General features: G+C 44.1%; 1 protein-coding gene across 1 annotated transcript; it reads left to right on the forward strand.

The window, feature by feature from the left end:
- The first annotated feature begins 1017 nt into the window (after positions 1 to 1017).
- Positions 1018 to 12037, forward strand: LOC119327983 (WAT1-related protein At5g64700-like). Its single transcript, XM_037601033.1, has 14 exons — positions 1018 to 1226; positions 1353 to 1415; positions 3208 to 3324; positions 3511 to 3706; positions 5018 to 5176; positions 5391 to 5542; positions 5622 to 5685; positions 6410 to 6642; positions 8298 to 8360; positions 10143 to 10259; positions 10408 to 10600; positions 11330 to 11488; positions 11671 to 11822; positions 11959 to 12037. Exons 1-14 carry the CDS (start codon positions 1018 to 1020, stop codon positions 12035 to 12037), a joined length of 1956 nt encoding a protein of 651 aa, XP_037456930.1.
- The last annotated feature ends 2749 nt before the right edge of the window (positions 12038 to 14786 follow it).

Genomic DNA, 14786 nt, shown 5'->3' on the forward strand with positions numbered 1-14786 from the left:
GAGCCACCGCAGCATCCCGTGGTCAAGGATGAGGAACCGAGGACGACACGTTTAAGTAGGCCCTTGGGGCCTCCGCACAGATGAGCTCGCTCTCTGGCCCGACCTACCCCTGGCGCTCCACGCGTCGATGATGAGGCCACTGCGCCTGCCCCCACGCCGACTGATGACCGACAAGTGTAGAGAATCTATCATAGCGTTTTTGATAAGTAAGAGTGTTGAACCTAACGAGGAGCAGAAATAATTGATAAGTAGTTTTTGGTAAGGTTTGGTAAAAGCTGTAAAGACAATTCGAACCAGGTTTTGGTGGAATGGAACCTGCCGACCAAGGTTTAAGTTCTAGATTTGGCATGGGTGCTTGCACTTTTCTGGACTTATTCTAGAATTTAATAGTTTTATTCTTTTAGTGGTATAAGCGACGTGCCGTCGTTAGCGAGGTGCCTGTGGCAACTTCGTCAATCTCAAGACCTACCGGATTAGCCTGTCGAAGGTGCTCATAGGGGTAGAATGTGCGTGCATGTGATCGTAGCCTAGTGTATATATGTGTTTCTAAGTATCTGCGTTTGTGCCATGTTTGAAAAAAAAAAGTTGCATGGATACCTTTTTTTTTTGTTTGCGAAAACCAACAAGCGTGGCTGGAGCCTTTGTCAGAACCCCAAGAAAAATCTAAACCGTTTGTAAACCGGGAAGACGTCACGGCCCGGTGCCGCAGACCGGCCGACTGGTGTATGCAATACGCATGGCCCATCTTGAGGTTGTTACAACGGACTCGTATACGATGCGTTTATCAGGGGGACACCCACCACAGGGCAAAATTCACTTCCCTTTCCCCCTCCCTCCCTCTGGCCGGAGGCAGGGTAGCATCGAGCTGCACGAGACCACGGATCCGCCGGCCCCTATGTGCGTGCATATATACTCCCAAGTTTCAGTGCATGCTTCCCTGGCTAGCAGCAGCAAGATAGGCGGCCCTGCCCACCATATATACACGGCGAGCCGGCGGTCGATCGGCTGCAACGATCGATGGACATCGGCGCGGATAGGGAGAAGCCGGCGGCGGGGTGGGAGTGGAGGACGCCGGCGTCGATGGTGCTGGTGCAGCTGTTCATCACGGGGATGATCCTGCTCTCCAAGCTGTCCATCAGCGGCGGCATCTTTATCTTCGCGCTCCTGGCCTACCGCAGGCCCTTCGGCGCCGCCGTCATCCTCCCCTTGGCGCTCATCTACGAAAGGTATTCACTCTTAAGTATCCTTAGATTTCATATCTTCCTCAACGCCTTCACTGAAACTGGAAACGAAAACAGTTGCCAGTTCTGATCCCATGCATGGTATTGTGGGTTTCGGTTGCGCGCATGCAGGGGCAAGTGGAAGGAGATGGGCTGGCACGCCACGGGATGGATCTTCCTCAACGCCTTTATTGGGTACGTTTGTTCATCAATCAGTCCAGGGTCCAAACGCAGTTAGTACATTGCACCTGCGCGCATGTTGACGTGCAAATGATATAGCGCCACTAACTATGTAATTGACTTTATAACGATTGATGTTGTACCCCCCTGAACTCTTTAAGACATTATTTCTGGTGCAGGTTAAAAATCTCCTAAAAAGGATCTCCCATTAGCAAACTTCGATAAGATGCTTGACTAGCAAATGAACTTGTGATAAGTCAACCGCCGTACTATAGTGATTAGTGCTAGGGTACATTATTCTCTCCAAGTCAGCTATATGTTTATATAGTAGACATATAGTGTTTGGATGACGAGAGCTTCAGTCGTACATAACCGTACCCTTCAGCCCCTCACAAAAGAAAAGAGAAAAGTAGTCACTTTCATTTAAGACACGCAAACGAAACCCCGCAGCTCCCGTGTCGTCCCCGCTAGGGTGACTCGGGTGGTGCCCTAAACCCAGCCGCCGGGGGCTCACACTCCCTCCTCCCCTCCCTCCGCCGCTGCCGGTCTAAGCCCGGGGGCTGACGGTGGTGGCGGAGGACATCGCCTCTCTCCCGTGGCTCTAGGTTGTGTGGGGCCCCGAATCGTGTGAAGGTGCGCCCGATCCGATCGACACGACGGCGATGGGGCGTTGTCGGAGGCGGCGTGGGCTGCGGGCGTGGCGGCCAGCCCTGTTCGGGTGGCGGCGGCGCTGCGATCGTCGGCGGCAGCGGCGCACCATCCGCCTTTGGATCGGCGATGGCGGCAGCGTGGAGGGTCTAGTGGTCGCGTCTGCGGCACCTCTGGTTATATCTGTTCTGACAGGTGCAACTGGCGATGGTGGTCATCTCTTCCGTCAGAGGTGGTCGGCATGCGGCTGGGTGGTCGAATCTCGAGATTCATCATCTAGTCCCGGATACGAGTCGGGGAGACATATAGTTGTCGGTGAAAACCGAGGCATAGGCGGGCGATGTCAGCATTTTGCGTCGTTACCTTGATGAAGGCATCGTCGTGTAACTGTTGTCGACCCACTCGTGCTGCTTCGGGAAAAACCCTAGGATCTGGTCTTCCAGATCGGACTATGGCGATACTACGGTGCCGCTTCTCTCTTGGGAGTATCGTTTGTGGAGCAGCGCTGGAAGACAGAGGCAGGAGGTGGAGCAGCTTCGTCTTGCACGGAGCTTCAGTGGAGCTGTCAAGTCATGCCTGGCCGACAGGTTCTACGCTGGGTGATGCCTGGTTGGCAGTTGCTACGCACGACAGATCTTCTAGAGTCTTCGCGTCTGGACGGACGAGCGCGGGGCGGTGGCGCTGTTGGGCACTGTTGTGGCGTCGACGGATGTCCGAAGTGGCAAGGATGATGATGACCTCTCTCCTGAAGATGGGTCAGTGGTCCGATGATGATGGCCGCTTCTAAAACCTGTGCATGTGGTGTGCGCTTTAGGTAGCCTACACCGACTGTTGGTCCCGATACGTTATGTGGATGGATCGACGACGACAACGGTTTTAGATATGGACAGTGAGAGCACTCCACATTATCGAGTCTGTAAGTGTGAGTGATGGCTTTGCGTGGATGATGTATATTCTTGTCAGACATTTGTGAAATAATTAATAAAGATGGCTGCATGCATCAATTTATGCAACGGCCGGGCGTTTAACCTCCTTTTCTAAAAAGTTTAAGCTAATACATAGCTGATTTTAGAGCCTTAAGAGGGCCATCTGCGTGAACAAAATACTAGTCTAAACAATATATACTTCTATGAACTAATTAAATGAACATAATATACAGGTACGCAGTGCCGATGAGCTTCTACTGCTATGGCCTCCGTGACACAACACCATCTTACGCCGTCATCTTTATGAACCTAATTCCGCTGGCCACCTTCATCCTGTCGCTCGTCTTCAGGTAACAAATTTCTTCATTATTCATGCGTTCATAATAAATTAGCATTTATTTAAATCAACTCCTTGACAACCCACAAATGGATGCAAACTCGGGGCGATGGATTCAAATGTTCTAACTGCTAATCAACTTTCATTATATTTTTATCTTATTTTCCAACCCATGTATGTGGTATGCATGAACATTTAGAATGGAGACATTGCGAATCTGGAGTGTGGTCGGATCACTGAAGATTGCAGCCATTCTGTTCTCTGTTGGAGGCACAATGCTCATCAGCCTTTACAAGGGCAAGGTGTTGCATCTCTGGGATCCCATCCTGAAGATCCACCCCAAGGAACAAACAGCTGAGGGTGCAGGCAATCAACTAAGAGGGACAATATTCTTGGTAGGCAGCAGCTTCGCATATGCTTGCTGGTACCTGATCCAGGTGACCGTCCATGCAGTGACATGTTGCTGGTATCCCTCGTTCTTTGTGTTAAGTACGTTACATTATTTAGTATACGACTAGGGAGATGTAGCTCATTTGGACAGTAAAACTAACCCTAAACCCAGCCCTCTCACGCCCTGAGCCATTTCAGCCGTCACAATATATTTTGCATTAAAACTTTCCATACAATATCTTGTAAGTAATCATCATATTAGTACCAACATTGCCTACTTTCACTTCACTTGGTTAGCTTGAGAGGATAATGGCATCATGTTTTGTTCTAGATGCGTCACCCAAAGAGTATTCATCACTTTGTGTACACGTGTAATCTCATATATACAGAGAGGTGATATATCATGGACACCACTAGTTAGTGCCCCTAGAAGTTTGCACTGTATTTATAGTACTAATTTATAAATAAACAATACTACAATAATGTTGATGCAGTAATCACGTTGTTACTGCTATATGGTGTGATGATAGTTACTCGCCACTATGTTTCGGTACTCTTACTTACCAACATAGTAGTGATGTAATTATCATGATAATGATGTACTCCCTCTAAAACTAATATAAGATCTTTTAGATCACTACTTAGTGATCTAAAAGATCTTATATCAGTTTACAGATGGAGTATTTACTATGATGTTTGGTGAAAACTTGATGTATCAATAATCATGGTCAATGTTAGTGTTAGTCACTAACATGGTGGTGATGTAATTATCACACTGGCTTGTGATATTTACCATAATGAGAAGTGTGAGGATGCACTTACCAGATTAGCTATTTGGTAATTTTTACCAACATGCCGACAGTGTACTTACTAGATGGCATGGCAACATGGTACAAAAAAGGATGATAACTTACCACGTGGTAATAAACGAGTGTAAAATAGTTTGCTGAAATAATACCCAAGTCCAGTCTAGTTTGAGGTACTTGGGCTGATGGTGAAAATGGATTTCTAAGCTGAGGAAATGGTTAAGCAGGAAGCCATATTTATTATCGAAACCAGCTTTTAATTCATTGATCTCGTTGTGCTTGTTGTTCCATTTGTGCAACTAGCAACCATTGTTTCCCTGTGTGTAAATAGTAATGCTTTTAATTGCATGTGATGATTGAGCTCATGATAGTCTTGTTGCATGCAAGAACTTCAACACGTGATTGGGTTGTCCACCGTAGAGCCATAACTAGAATGTTTGGTTTTAAAAGTTTTGGTTATTTCTGTTAGTAGAAACTGGAGCATAGAGCAATAATAACATGTTATTGCAGTCAAAGGTTCTCAAGGTATATCCATACAAGTATTGTTCATCCATGGTGACATGCTTGGTTGGAGGATTCGAAACAGCACTAGTTGGAATAATATTGAATACAGACAAGAACGCATGGAAGCTAGGATGGAATCTCGACCTTGTGACTATCTTGTACTCGGTGAGTCGTTTGATCTCACAAAATATCAATGTAAAAAATAGACTACAATATAAGATACATGTTTCTTTTGCAAAAACCTGAGATACATTTGAAGCTAGGAAACTCAGAGTTTATTTGGAATTATTCATTGAGGATTTAATTAATCAGTTGGTAATTGAAAAAAGTGGATGTACGATTATTCACTAGGAAATCAACATGAAATCATTTGGTGTAGGGGGCACTTGCAACAGCAGGGAAATATTGCCTGAACTCATGGGCTGTTGCCAAGCGAGGCCCAACATATCCTCCGATGTTCAACCCATTGTCTGTGGTATTCACAATTTTGCTGGACTCCATCATCATAGGCAATGAAATTACAGTTGGAAGGTACGTCGCTTCGCTTCTTCTTCCAGTCTTGTTGAATAGAAAATAAATGAAATTGTTCTTCTTTATTCTATATTTGCAGCCTGCTCGGTACAACAATGGTGCTTGTCGGGCTTTACACTTTCCTATGGGCAAAATCAAAAGAAGTACGTGACAAATAGATCTCATCGTTGGCAGGCAGAATTCTTGTATATAGCTACAAGAAGGACAAAATTTGTACTTGTATACATGAAGATCATAATACATTAGATAGAAGACCACACGGTTTTTTTAGGACCTCAACGGTCGGTCCGAACATCCATGTAAGCCACAGAGAGATGACAACATCACTTACTTGGCAATGCAGTTTTAATCCATCTCTCCCCAGTCCATTTGACAAATTACCTTGCACGAGCATGCGTACGCTCGTTCGATCGTTTGGGATCATATCAAACATAACTTGTCTACCACGTATGTACTACGCAACGTACGTTTCGGTCCAGTGCAGATCACCGTCCGGGTGTACGTGTGCATGACCCATGCAAGCATTTTGTGTGCATGACGATCGTGAGGCTGTCACAGCAGATCGGCTCGTACGATGCGTTTATCATGAGGAAAACCATTTTCACATGCAGGGCCAAATTCTCTCACATCCATACTGACGTATGCACCCGAGGCAGGCGAGCATCGAATTGCACGAGCCCGCTCCTATATCTACGTGCGTACGCAGCCTCAAGTTTCAGCCTCATTCCAAGCTAGCTAGCTGCTAACAAGCAAGGTAGGATAGGCGCCCTGTCCACCACCTGTAGTCCATAGATATACAGCCGGAGATCCTTCAATCGAGCCGGCTGCAAAGCCTGCAACGATCGCCGGTGACTGATGGACATCAAGGCGGACATCAAGGTGGACATCAAGGCGGAGCCCAAGGCGGCAGAGACGAAGAAGGTGGCGGGGTGGGAGTGGAAGGCCCCGGCGTCCATGGTGCTGGTGCAGCTCTTCATCACGGGGATGATCCTGCTGTCCAAGGTGTCCATCGGCGGCGGCATGTTCATATTCGCCCTCCTCGCGTACCGCAGCCTCTTCGGCGCCGCCTTCATCCTCCCCTTGGCACTCATCTTCGAAAAGTACGTGAGTGCGGCATGCTTATCTATCTATTTACCGTCAATTAATTACACTTAGTTTTCAGTTATTCTAACTTTAAAAACTGCCACCCGGGCTCTTTGAAATTCTCCTCTCGCACACCGGTTCTCCTCGCTCCCAACACCCTTCTGCCACCCAAGGTCCTCTCCTCCAGACCGTCGTCTCTTTGCCCCTCCTCTCTCCTGTCCGGCGGCCGTGTCGGTGGCAAGACAAGTAGGGGACATGTCCGTTTCTCTTCATTCTAGTGGGTCCTTATTTCGCTCAGATTTAGTTCCTGGAAATTCCTCCACGGACGACAGTCTACGCATAACCTGCGAATGACACCTTCTTCAAGAAATGCGTAACAGCTCCCGGGTGCCCCTACGCCCTCATGAAAAGTAAATTAATAAAAAAATGACTTTTTTTAAAAATAATCCTGAAACTTTGAGGGATCAAAGATTTGATGTTCTTGCAAAGTTTCAGCAACAAATAACCTTCATGGGGCCCTCACAAAAAACCAAAATCACTGTTCAAAAATGTACTTAAAGTTCGAACAATGATTTTGTTTTTTTATTTGAGGGCTATTCGAATGCTATTTTTAGCTAAAACTTTGCAAGATCATAAAAAGTTTGATCATGTTCGATGTCCCAAAGTTTCAGATTTTTTTGATTTTTAAATCTGTTTTGAATTTACTGTTCATAGAGGGTGTAGGGGCACCCGGGTGCTGAAAATCCTGTCTCACCTTCTCCCCAACACCGCTCTTGCGTGCACGCTCACTTTTGGTGCTGCCACGTAATAATCGTGCAGGCATCGGCCACACAGTCGTTGTGTGTATAGCAGCGCTGTTAGGTCCTTGGCGGCATCCGCGAGGTGGTGGTTTTGAATTGACTGGAAAGCACCAGGCCCCACAGTTGAAAATCAGGGGTGGAGCGGGATTAAAATTGAGACACGTATGCCCGTAGGGTGCAGCCCGTAACTGTAGAATTAATGATTCGACCTCTCCCTGCCTAGACAATGTCTGGTCCAACATCAACGAAGAGCATGTAAGGGTAGGTGTTACCAAAGCCTGTTGGCTATTGTTGAATCTTGGCAGTTGTTGTTTCAATTAAAAGAAACAATTGACTAGCTCTTGGTATGGCTACTTCGACCTCTTCTTTCAATATGCCGTGCGGTACAGTCTAGTTTCCCCAACCCTATAGACTAGTGGTGAAAGATTGCAAGCCATGTTGTGTGAGGTGATCTCCAACCGATGTTCCTTTAGTGGTTACTATATCCTTTTTCTATCTACGAGTCGTTATTGCGATCTTCAAAGTCTGGCATGGTGAGGCTGCATGTAAATGTTCATTTCCTTTACTACCCGTTCAGTGCAATTTTCAAAATTTGGCGGACAGCGTATAATAGCAGGAAGTAGATGGCAAGTATGGTTTTCAATGTAATTTTACTTTTACTGTTTGTTTTGTGTCTTGTTATCTTTCTGTTGTACCCGCTACTATTTTCTTTGAGTGTCTTTCGTAATTGTTGCATGTAAGTGTCATTGAGTGTCTTCCCTTGCAAAAAACTACGTATCTTCCAACTCATCATTGACGGTGTCCTGATCCCTCATGGATTTTATATAACCAGCTAATCTAGCTGTGGATTCCGTTTGTGCGCGTACATGCAGGGGCAAGTGGAGGGAGATGGGTTGGCACGCAACGGGATGGATCTTTCTCAACGCCTTCATCGGGTACGCAGTCAGTACATACATTTTGATCGGACAGTCAGTACATACATCGCACCTGCATGCTGTCGACGCGCAAATAGTTGCCATGAACTGTTTTTCGTTACGTTGCTCTGGTACTGCCTCGATCTATGCATGCACGCCTTAGCCAGGGCGGACGTAGCAAGACCACGGGAGACTCGGTCTGGATGACCCCCTTAACTAAATGCAGGCTATTAGTTTAGTGCGTGATACCGCCTATGTCCTGGTCTAGGCCACGTCCAAAACTCCAAACGAGCCACTACGTCCCAGCTTCAGGTTCAGTGATATACTTAATTTCAGTGGCAGACAACGTGGATCTCAGTGAAGCCAGCACATCGCACTACTCATGCAGCTGGCCGATCTCTCGATGTCCTTTTATATATGCATACTGTACTAGCTTCTCCTACATTCTCGATTAATTAAAAGTTTGTTAGCTCCTGCACAACATATGCAGTCAATAATTAAACAAGTATTTGAGACGACACTTGTCTTGGGGACTCCACTTGTGGGCACAAGTGAAGCACAAACCTATTGTTTTCTATCCGCAAGATATAGGATTGGGCCTTTCAACTACATACTAAGATACAATTGTAACATTATAAACTACATACTATATAACGATGTTGTTGAAAGTGTGTTATCTCCACAACATGCAGTTACTATACTGGTAATTTAAGCACACTTGTGTTGGGCACTCTACTTCTGGCACAAGTGTAGCACAAACCTATTATTTCAATCCGCGGGTTATAGCCTCTGGCTTCTCAACTGCAGTGGTACTATATAAAACTGCGAGACATTGTCAAGTTTGTTCTTTTTTCTTATCGGTACCGACAATGCAGCTTTTAAATTATCGGTGATTTTGTAGGGCGAATCGTTCCCCATACGTCGCGCTGTAGTGGAAATATAAATTATAATGATGTTGTTATCTATCAAGTCAACATAGCAACGGGAGACGTGGGCTCCAATGTGTGTGTTCCCTACTTTTGTACTTCATCTCGAACTCTTAAAGCCTTGCAGGTTAAAAAAAATCTCCCAAGGAGTATCTCTTGAGCAAACTTTGGTTAGATGCTTGACCAGCAAATGATATCAAGTCAAAGCCTCCATATTATAGTGATTAGTAATGGGGTGCAATTGTTCTCTAGCTAGGTCCACTCTTAAAGCCATGCATGTTAAAAACATCCTAAGAGTATCTCACGAGCAAACTTCGGTTAGATGCTTGACTAGCAAATGAACTCGTGATAAGTCAAAGCCACCATATCATAGTGATTATTACGGGGTGCAATTGTTCCCTAGCTAGGTCAACTCTTAAAGCCATGCATGTTAAAAATCTCCTAAAGAGTATCTCATGAGTAAACTTCGGTTAGATGCTTGACCAGCAAATGAACTCGTGATACGTTAAAATTGACATGTTATAATAATTAGTAACGGGATACAATTGGTCTCTAGCAAGGTCTACTCTTAAAGCCATGCATGTTAAAAATCTCAAAAGAGTGTCTTATGAGTAAACTTCAGTTAGATGCTTGACCAAAATATGAACCAAGTCAAAGACTCTATATTATAGTGATTAATAGGGTACACTTGTTCTGTAGGTCAATCGTGTGTATACATAGTGGTTGGCTGCAAAGAGCTTCGATTAGAGAGAAAATTAAGTACCCCACGAAGGAAATTGAGATAAAAGTAGCCACTTTCAATCTAATGCATACTGATTAGAGGATGAATTGTGTGAACAAAATATTGGATCACATGAACTACATGTCATGTATGTAGGTACGCAGTGCCAATGAGCCTATACTACTATGGTCTCCGTGATACAACGCCAGCTTATGCCGTCATCTTTTTGAACATAATTCCACTGGTCACGTTCATTCTCTCGCTCGTCTTCAGGTACCAAAGTTATTTCATTATTCATGTATTCATTCACAATAAACATCGGTCTTGATTTGCCAGACCCAAAATCAACTTCTTGATAAACAATAACCACTATTCTATCTTATTTTCCAAAACACGTATGTGATATGCCTGCACATATTAGAATGGAGACATTGCAAATCTGGAGCATAGCTGGATCACTAAAGGTCGTAGGCGTTGTGCTCTCGGTTGGAGGTACAATGCTCATTAGCCTTTACAAGGGCAAGACACTGCATCTTTGGAAACCTATTCTGCACCACATGGGGCAAAACACGACAGAGGTTGCAGGCAATCATCTAAGAGGAACAATATTCTTGGTAGGCAGCAGCATCACACTTGCTTGCTGGTACCTGATTCAGGTGACCGAGTATGCAATGACTTGTTGCTGCTATCCTCTTCTTTTTTGTTAAGTCTGTTAAATTATTTAGAATTGGACTAGGTAGACATGATGATAGGAGAGGAAAGATAGTATGGGAGAGATATACTTGCATGCATGCATTAAGAGGCTGAAGTGATGACATCATCATAATTGTTGGTACATTTAATCTTCAAACTATTTTATCTCCCTAAACGTACCAAAAAATTTGAGATCCGTCTTCATTGTCAGCTTAATTTGTATTGATAAGAGCTTTCAAACTAGATCACATATGGGTATGTTCCGACAATATCCTTTTCCCTAGTTAGCATCCATTAATTATGAAGTTACCGCCGTACCAGTACCAAAACTACAACCTTTGAAGTATACACAGCCTGAACATTGGTTCTAGATGTGTTCATCGTTGACCATTTCTATATGTGTTCATCGTTGACCATGACTTTAATTGGTTGAGTAATCAGTGTGCATCTAATAAATCAATAAAAAAAGCATGTATATAACTAGCAATGCTTTTCTTTGCATGTCATGAATGAGTTGGCGATGATCTTGTTGCATGCTAGGAGGAGTTCGGCATGAGATTGGGACAATTAGAACATTCATTTTCTATCTTCATATATTGTTTTTGTTAGTTGAAATTATAGCTTGAAATAATTTCATTATTTCCATGCAGTCAAAGGTTATGAAGGTGTATCCATACAAATATTGGTCGTCCATGGTGACATGCTTGGTTGGAGGATTTCAAACAGCACTAGTTGGAATAATATTGAGTAGGGACAAGAGCGCATGGAAGCTAGGATGGGATCTCAACCTTCTGACCATCTTCTACTCTGTGAGTAAATGGGTCTAGCAAACACCCGTAAAACCATATTACAATCCGAGACATATTTGAATCTAAGCAGCACAAAATTTCTTTGAAACTGGTTTGCCAAAATTTTAAAAATCACTGGTAAATGAAAAAACTGGATGGAAACTTATTCACTAGGAAATCAACATGAAAATTATTTGATGTAGGGGGCACTTGCAACGGCGGGGAAGTATAGCTTGAACTCATGGGTTGTGGCCAAGCGAGGCCCAGCATATCCTCCAATGTTCAGCCCATTGTCAGTGGTATTCACTGTTTTGTTGGACTCCGTCTTTATAGGCGACGAGATTACGACAGGAAGGTTTGTCCCTTCTCGCTTCTTCTCCCTCTTCTCCCTGTGCCATCTTTCCGATTCAAGTAAAAGGTTTTACTTCTTTATAATTACTATAGTTGGCAAAAAGTGAGTTGACATGTTCCTCTTTCTTCTACATGTGCAGTTTGTTCGGCACAACAGTGGTGATTGCTGGGCTCTACATTTTCCTATCGGCAAAATCAAAAGAAGTGCGGGACAAATAGATCTTTCCAGCAGCAAGCAAAGTTCTTGTAGCCGCAGAAGCTACAAATTTTATACGTGTATACAAGAATATTATTATTTTAATTGTTATGTAACAGAGAGGATGATAGGTCTTTTTCTCGTACAACCCCAATGTCCGGTTTCACTATGACTCGGATAACCGAGCAAAAAGGAACCACCATCCATGTACCACAATGAGCTGAAAATAACACTTAACTAGCACTGTATTCTTAATCCATCTCTTTTTAGTCCATTTGTCAAATTGTCTTGCATGTGCACGTATGATCACAGAGATGACATGAAATATGAGTTGGGGTTAATGTTTTTTTTACTTCTTCCCGGTATGCATTATTAGCATAGAAAAGTACGAGCTTGGCCTCATTGTCTTGCATCAACTTTAATAAAGGTGGTTGTGTGCATTGCAATGACGCAGAGAACATGCTCTAACACTAGTAGAAAAAGGGCCTTTAGTCCCGATTCGTAAGAGCCTTTAGTCCCGGTTCTTGAACCGGGACTAAAGGGTCGGTACTAATGCCCTGACCCTTTAGTCCCGGTTCAAACCAGAACCGGGACTAAAGGCCCTCCACGTGGCCGGTCCACCTTTAGTCCCGGTTGGTAACACCAACCGGTACTAAAGGAAATTTTCTGATTTTTTTGATTTTTTTTTATTTTTTATTTTCAAATTTCTGAATTATTTTAACCTCTAATCTCTAATCACCCCTCATCACTGCTCAATTTAATCTCTAATCACCCCTCATCATTCCAAATCATCTAACTTCCCGGACGGTCACCCATCCTCCCACTCCCCCAGCCTGAGCACGCTTAACTTCCAGGTTCTATTCTCCCTCGTTTCCAAGTCTGCACTCGTTGTTTTCCTGACAATAGTAAGATGTCAATCCTATTAACCCTTAGGAGTTTAGCTTGAGCATGAAGTCACACATTTCACTGTTTGAGTTTGAAACTATTGTTCTAAAAAACAATAATTTTTTAGTAACACTAATATTTCTTGAATAAGTAGTTTGACCATTGTTTGACCACAGTTTGACCAGATTTGACCAAAATTTAAAAAAACTGAAATAATTATTTAATAACACTGATATTCTTGAATAATTATTTAGTAACACTAATACTTCTTGAATAAGTAGTTTGACCATAGTTTGACTAGATTTAATGAAAATTTAAAAAAACTGAAATTTGAGCATAACTTTTTTTCCTTTTGGAATTTGAGGATTCTACAAATTTGTAAACAGGCCGTAGGATGTACCTTTTTGAGTAGATGATTTTTCATATAAAAAACTTTTTAATCTGAGTTCGTATGCAAAAGTTATGCCCATTTTACAAATTCCAGAGAGATTTTGTAAATAAAGTCGAAATTCATATTTGTAAATTTTCCCAACAACTAGACCACATATCACATGAGAAACTTATTTTATTTTATTTTTTTGACATTTCCATCATTTTCTTTTGTTTTTTCTAAAACTGAAAAGGCGGTCCACGGGGGGAAGGGGGGGTTGAAAATGGGACCTTTAGTACCGGTTCGTGCCATGAACCGGTACTAATGCCTCAAAGCCCATTAGTCCCGGTTGGTGACACCAACCGTGACTAAAGGTCTAACCTTTAGTACCGGTTGGTGTCACCAACCGGGACTAATGGGCATCGCACCCTTTAGTCCTGGTTCGTGGCACGAACTGGGACTAAAGGGCCCAGGTGAACCGGGACTAATGCCTTAGCCGCACGAACCGGGATAAATGCATCCATTGGTCCCGGTTCTGGACTGAACCGGGACTAATGGGCTTACCCGGCCTGGACCAAAGCCCCTTTTTCTACTAGTGTAATCACTTCTTGAAAGCACAAAAAAGTACAAACGCATGTTAGGGACTACAATCAAATGAATAATTCTTCTTTTAGAACAAAATATCAGGAATAGCCTAACTTTGAATTAAGGATGCCATCAACCGACCAGCATTACATCAACCAATAAAGAAACCAAAGGAGAAAATAGCACGATGATACATATGGTTGTGTACATAGCTAACAGGCTTCAACAAAACTACTAGGAAAGATGTGGAAACTATAGCACTATTGCAGCTAGAGGTCGAAGAAGCCCTCCAAAGTGAGCAAGCCACCAGACACTAGTAAGAACTTGGGGAAACAGATGGAGTGGTCGAAGGAACGCCTTTCGATGAGTGTTGGCCGTCTCGACGTCAACCTCCTCCATCTCTGAATGGGGCTCCCTGCCCCCTCGCCTTGGCACGAAAGTCGATGATCCATCGAAAGGTGAAGATGCCCACCTGAGGGATAAAGTGAGACTGACGCCATTGCCATTCAGAAGATCACACGATCCGAGGACACCAGCACCAAACTATAATGAGCTCAGTCAAGGGAAGCTTCGTCATTGATTGGCACCTGCACATGAGAGGGGGCAACTACATGGCAATGTCATTGGTGACCAAGCTACAAAGAAGGGAAGGCAACCGAGACGGAGCTAAGAGACGATACCAAGTTTGTGACGAATATATTCAAGCTCACACCACCCCTGGCAAGCAATGGCCAGCCACCGCCGTCAGCCACTAGAGGTCCCCGTGCCGCCTTGCCTACACCACAGTCCATCGATCTTGTCACTGCGCCCAACCACCACCCATGCCGTCGAAGGAGAGCAGGCCCTTAGTCTGACACCACACACGGAGGGGAACGCAACACCACATGGAACCACGTCCCCGCTAACTAGAGCAGCCCCACTCCACCTCCCAC

The sequence above is a fragment of the Triticum dicoccoides genome, chromosome 7A, assembly GCF_002162155.2.
Source record: "Triticum dicoccoides isolate Atlit2015 ecotype Zavitan chromosome 7A, WEW_v2.0, whole genome shotgun sequence".
Lineage (NCBI taxonomy): Eukaryota > Viridiplantae > Streptophyta > Magnoliopsida > Poales > Poaceae > Triticum > Triticum dicoccoides.

What these genes read in the sequence shown, in the direction of transcription:
- LOC119327983 (XM_037601033.1), top strand. Translation starts at nt 1,018, where the DNA reads ATGGACATCGGCGCGGATAGGGAGAAGCCGGCGGCGGGGTGGGAGTGG. An exon ending in AATGAAATTACAGTTGGAAG is followed by an intron (nt 5,543 to 5,621) that starts GTACGTCGCTTC and finishes CTATATTTGCAG; the next exon opens with CCTGCTCGGTACAACAATGG. An exon ending in TTGGCACTCATCTTCGAAAA is followed by an intron (nt 6,643 to 8,297) that starts GTACGTGAGTGC and finishes GCGTACATGCAG; the next exon opens with GGGCAAGTGGAGGGAGATGG.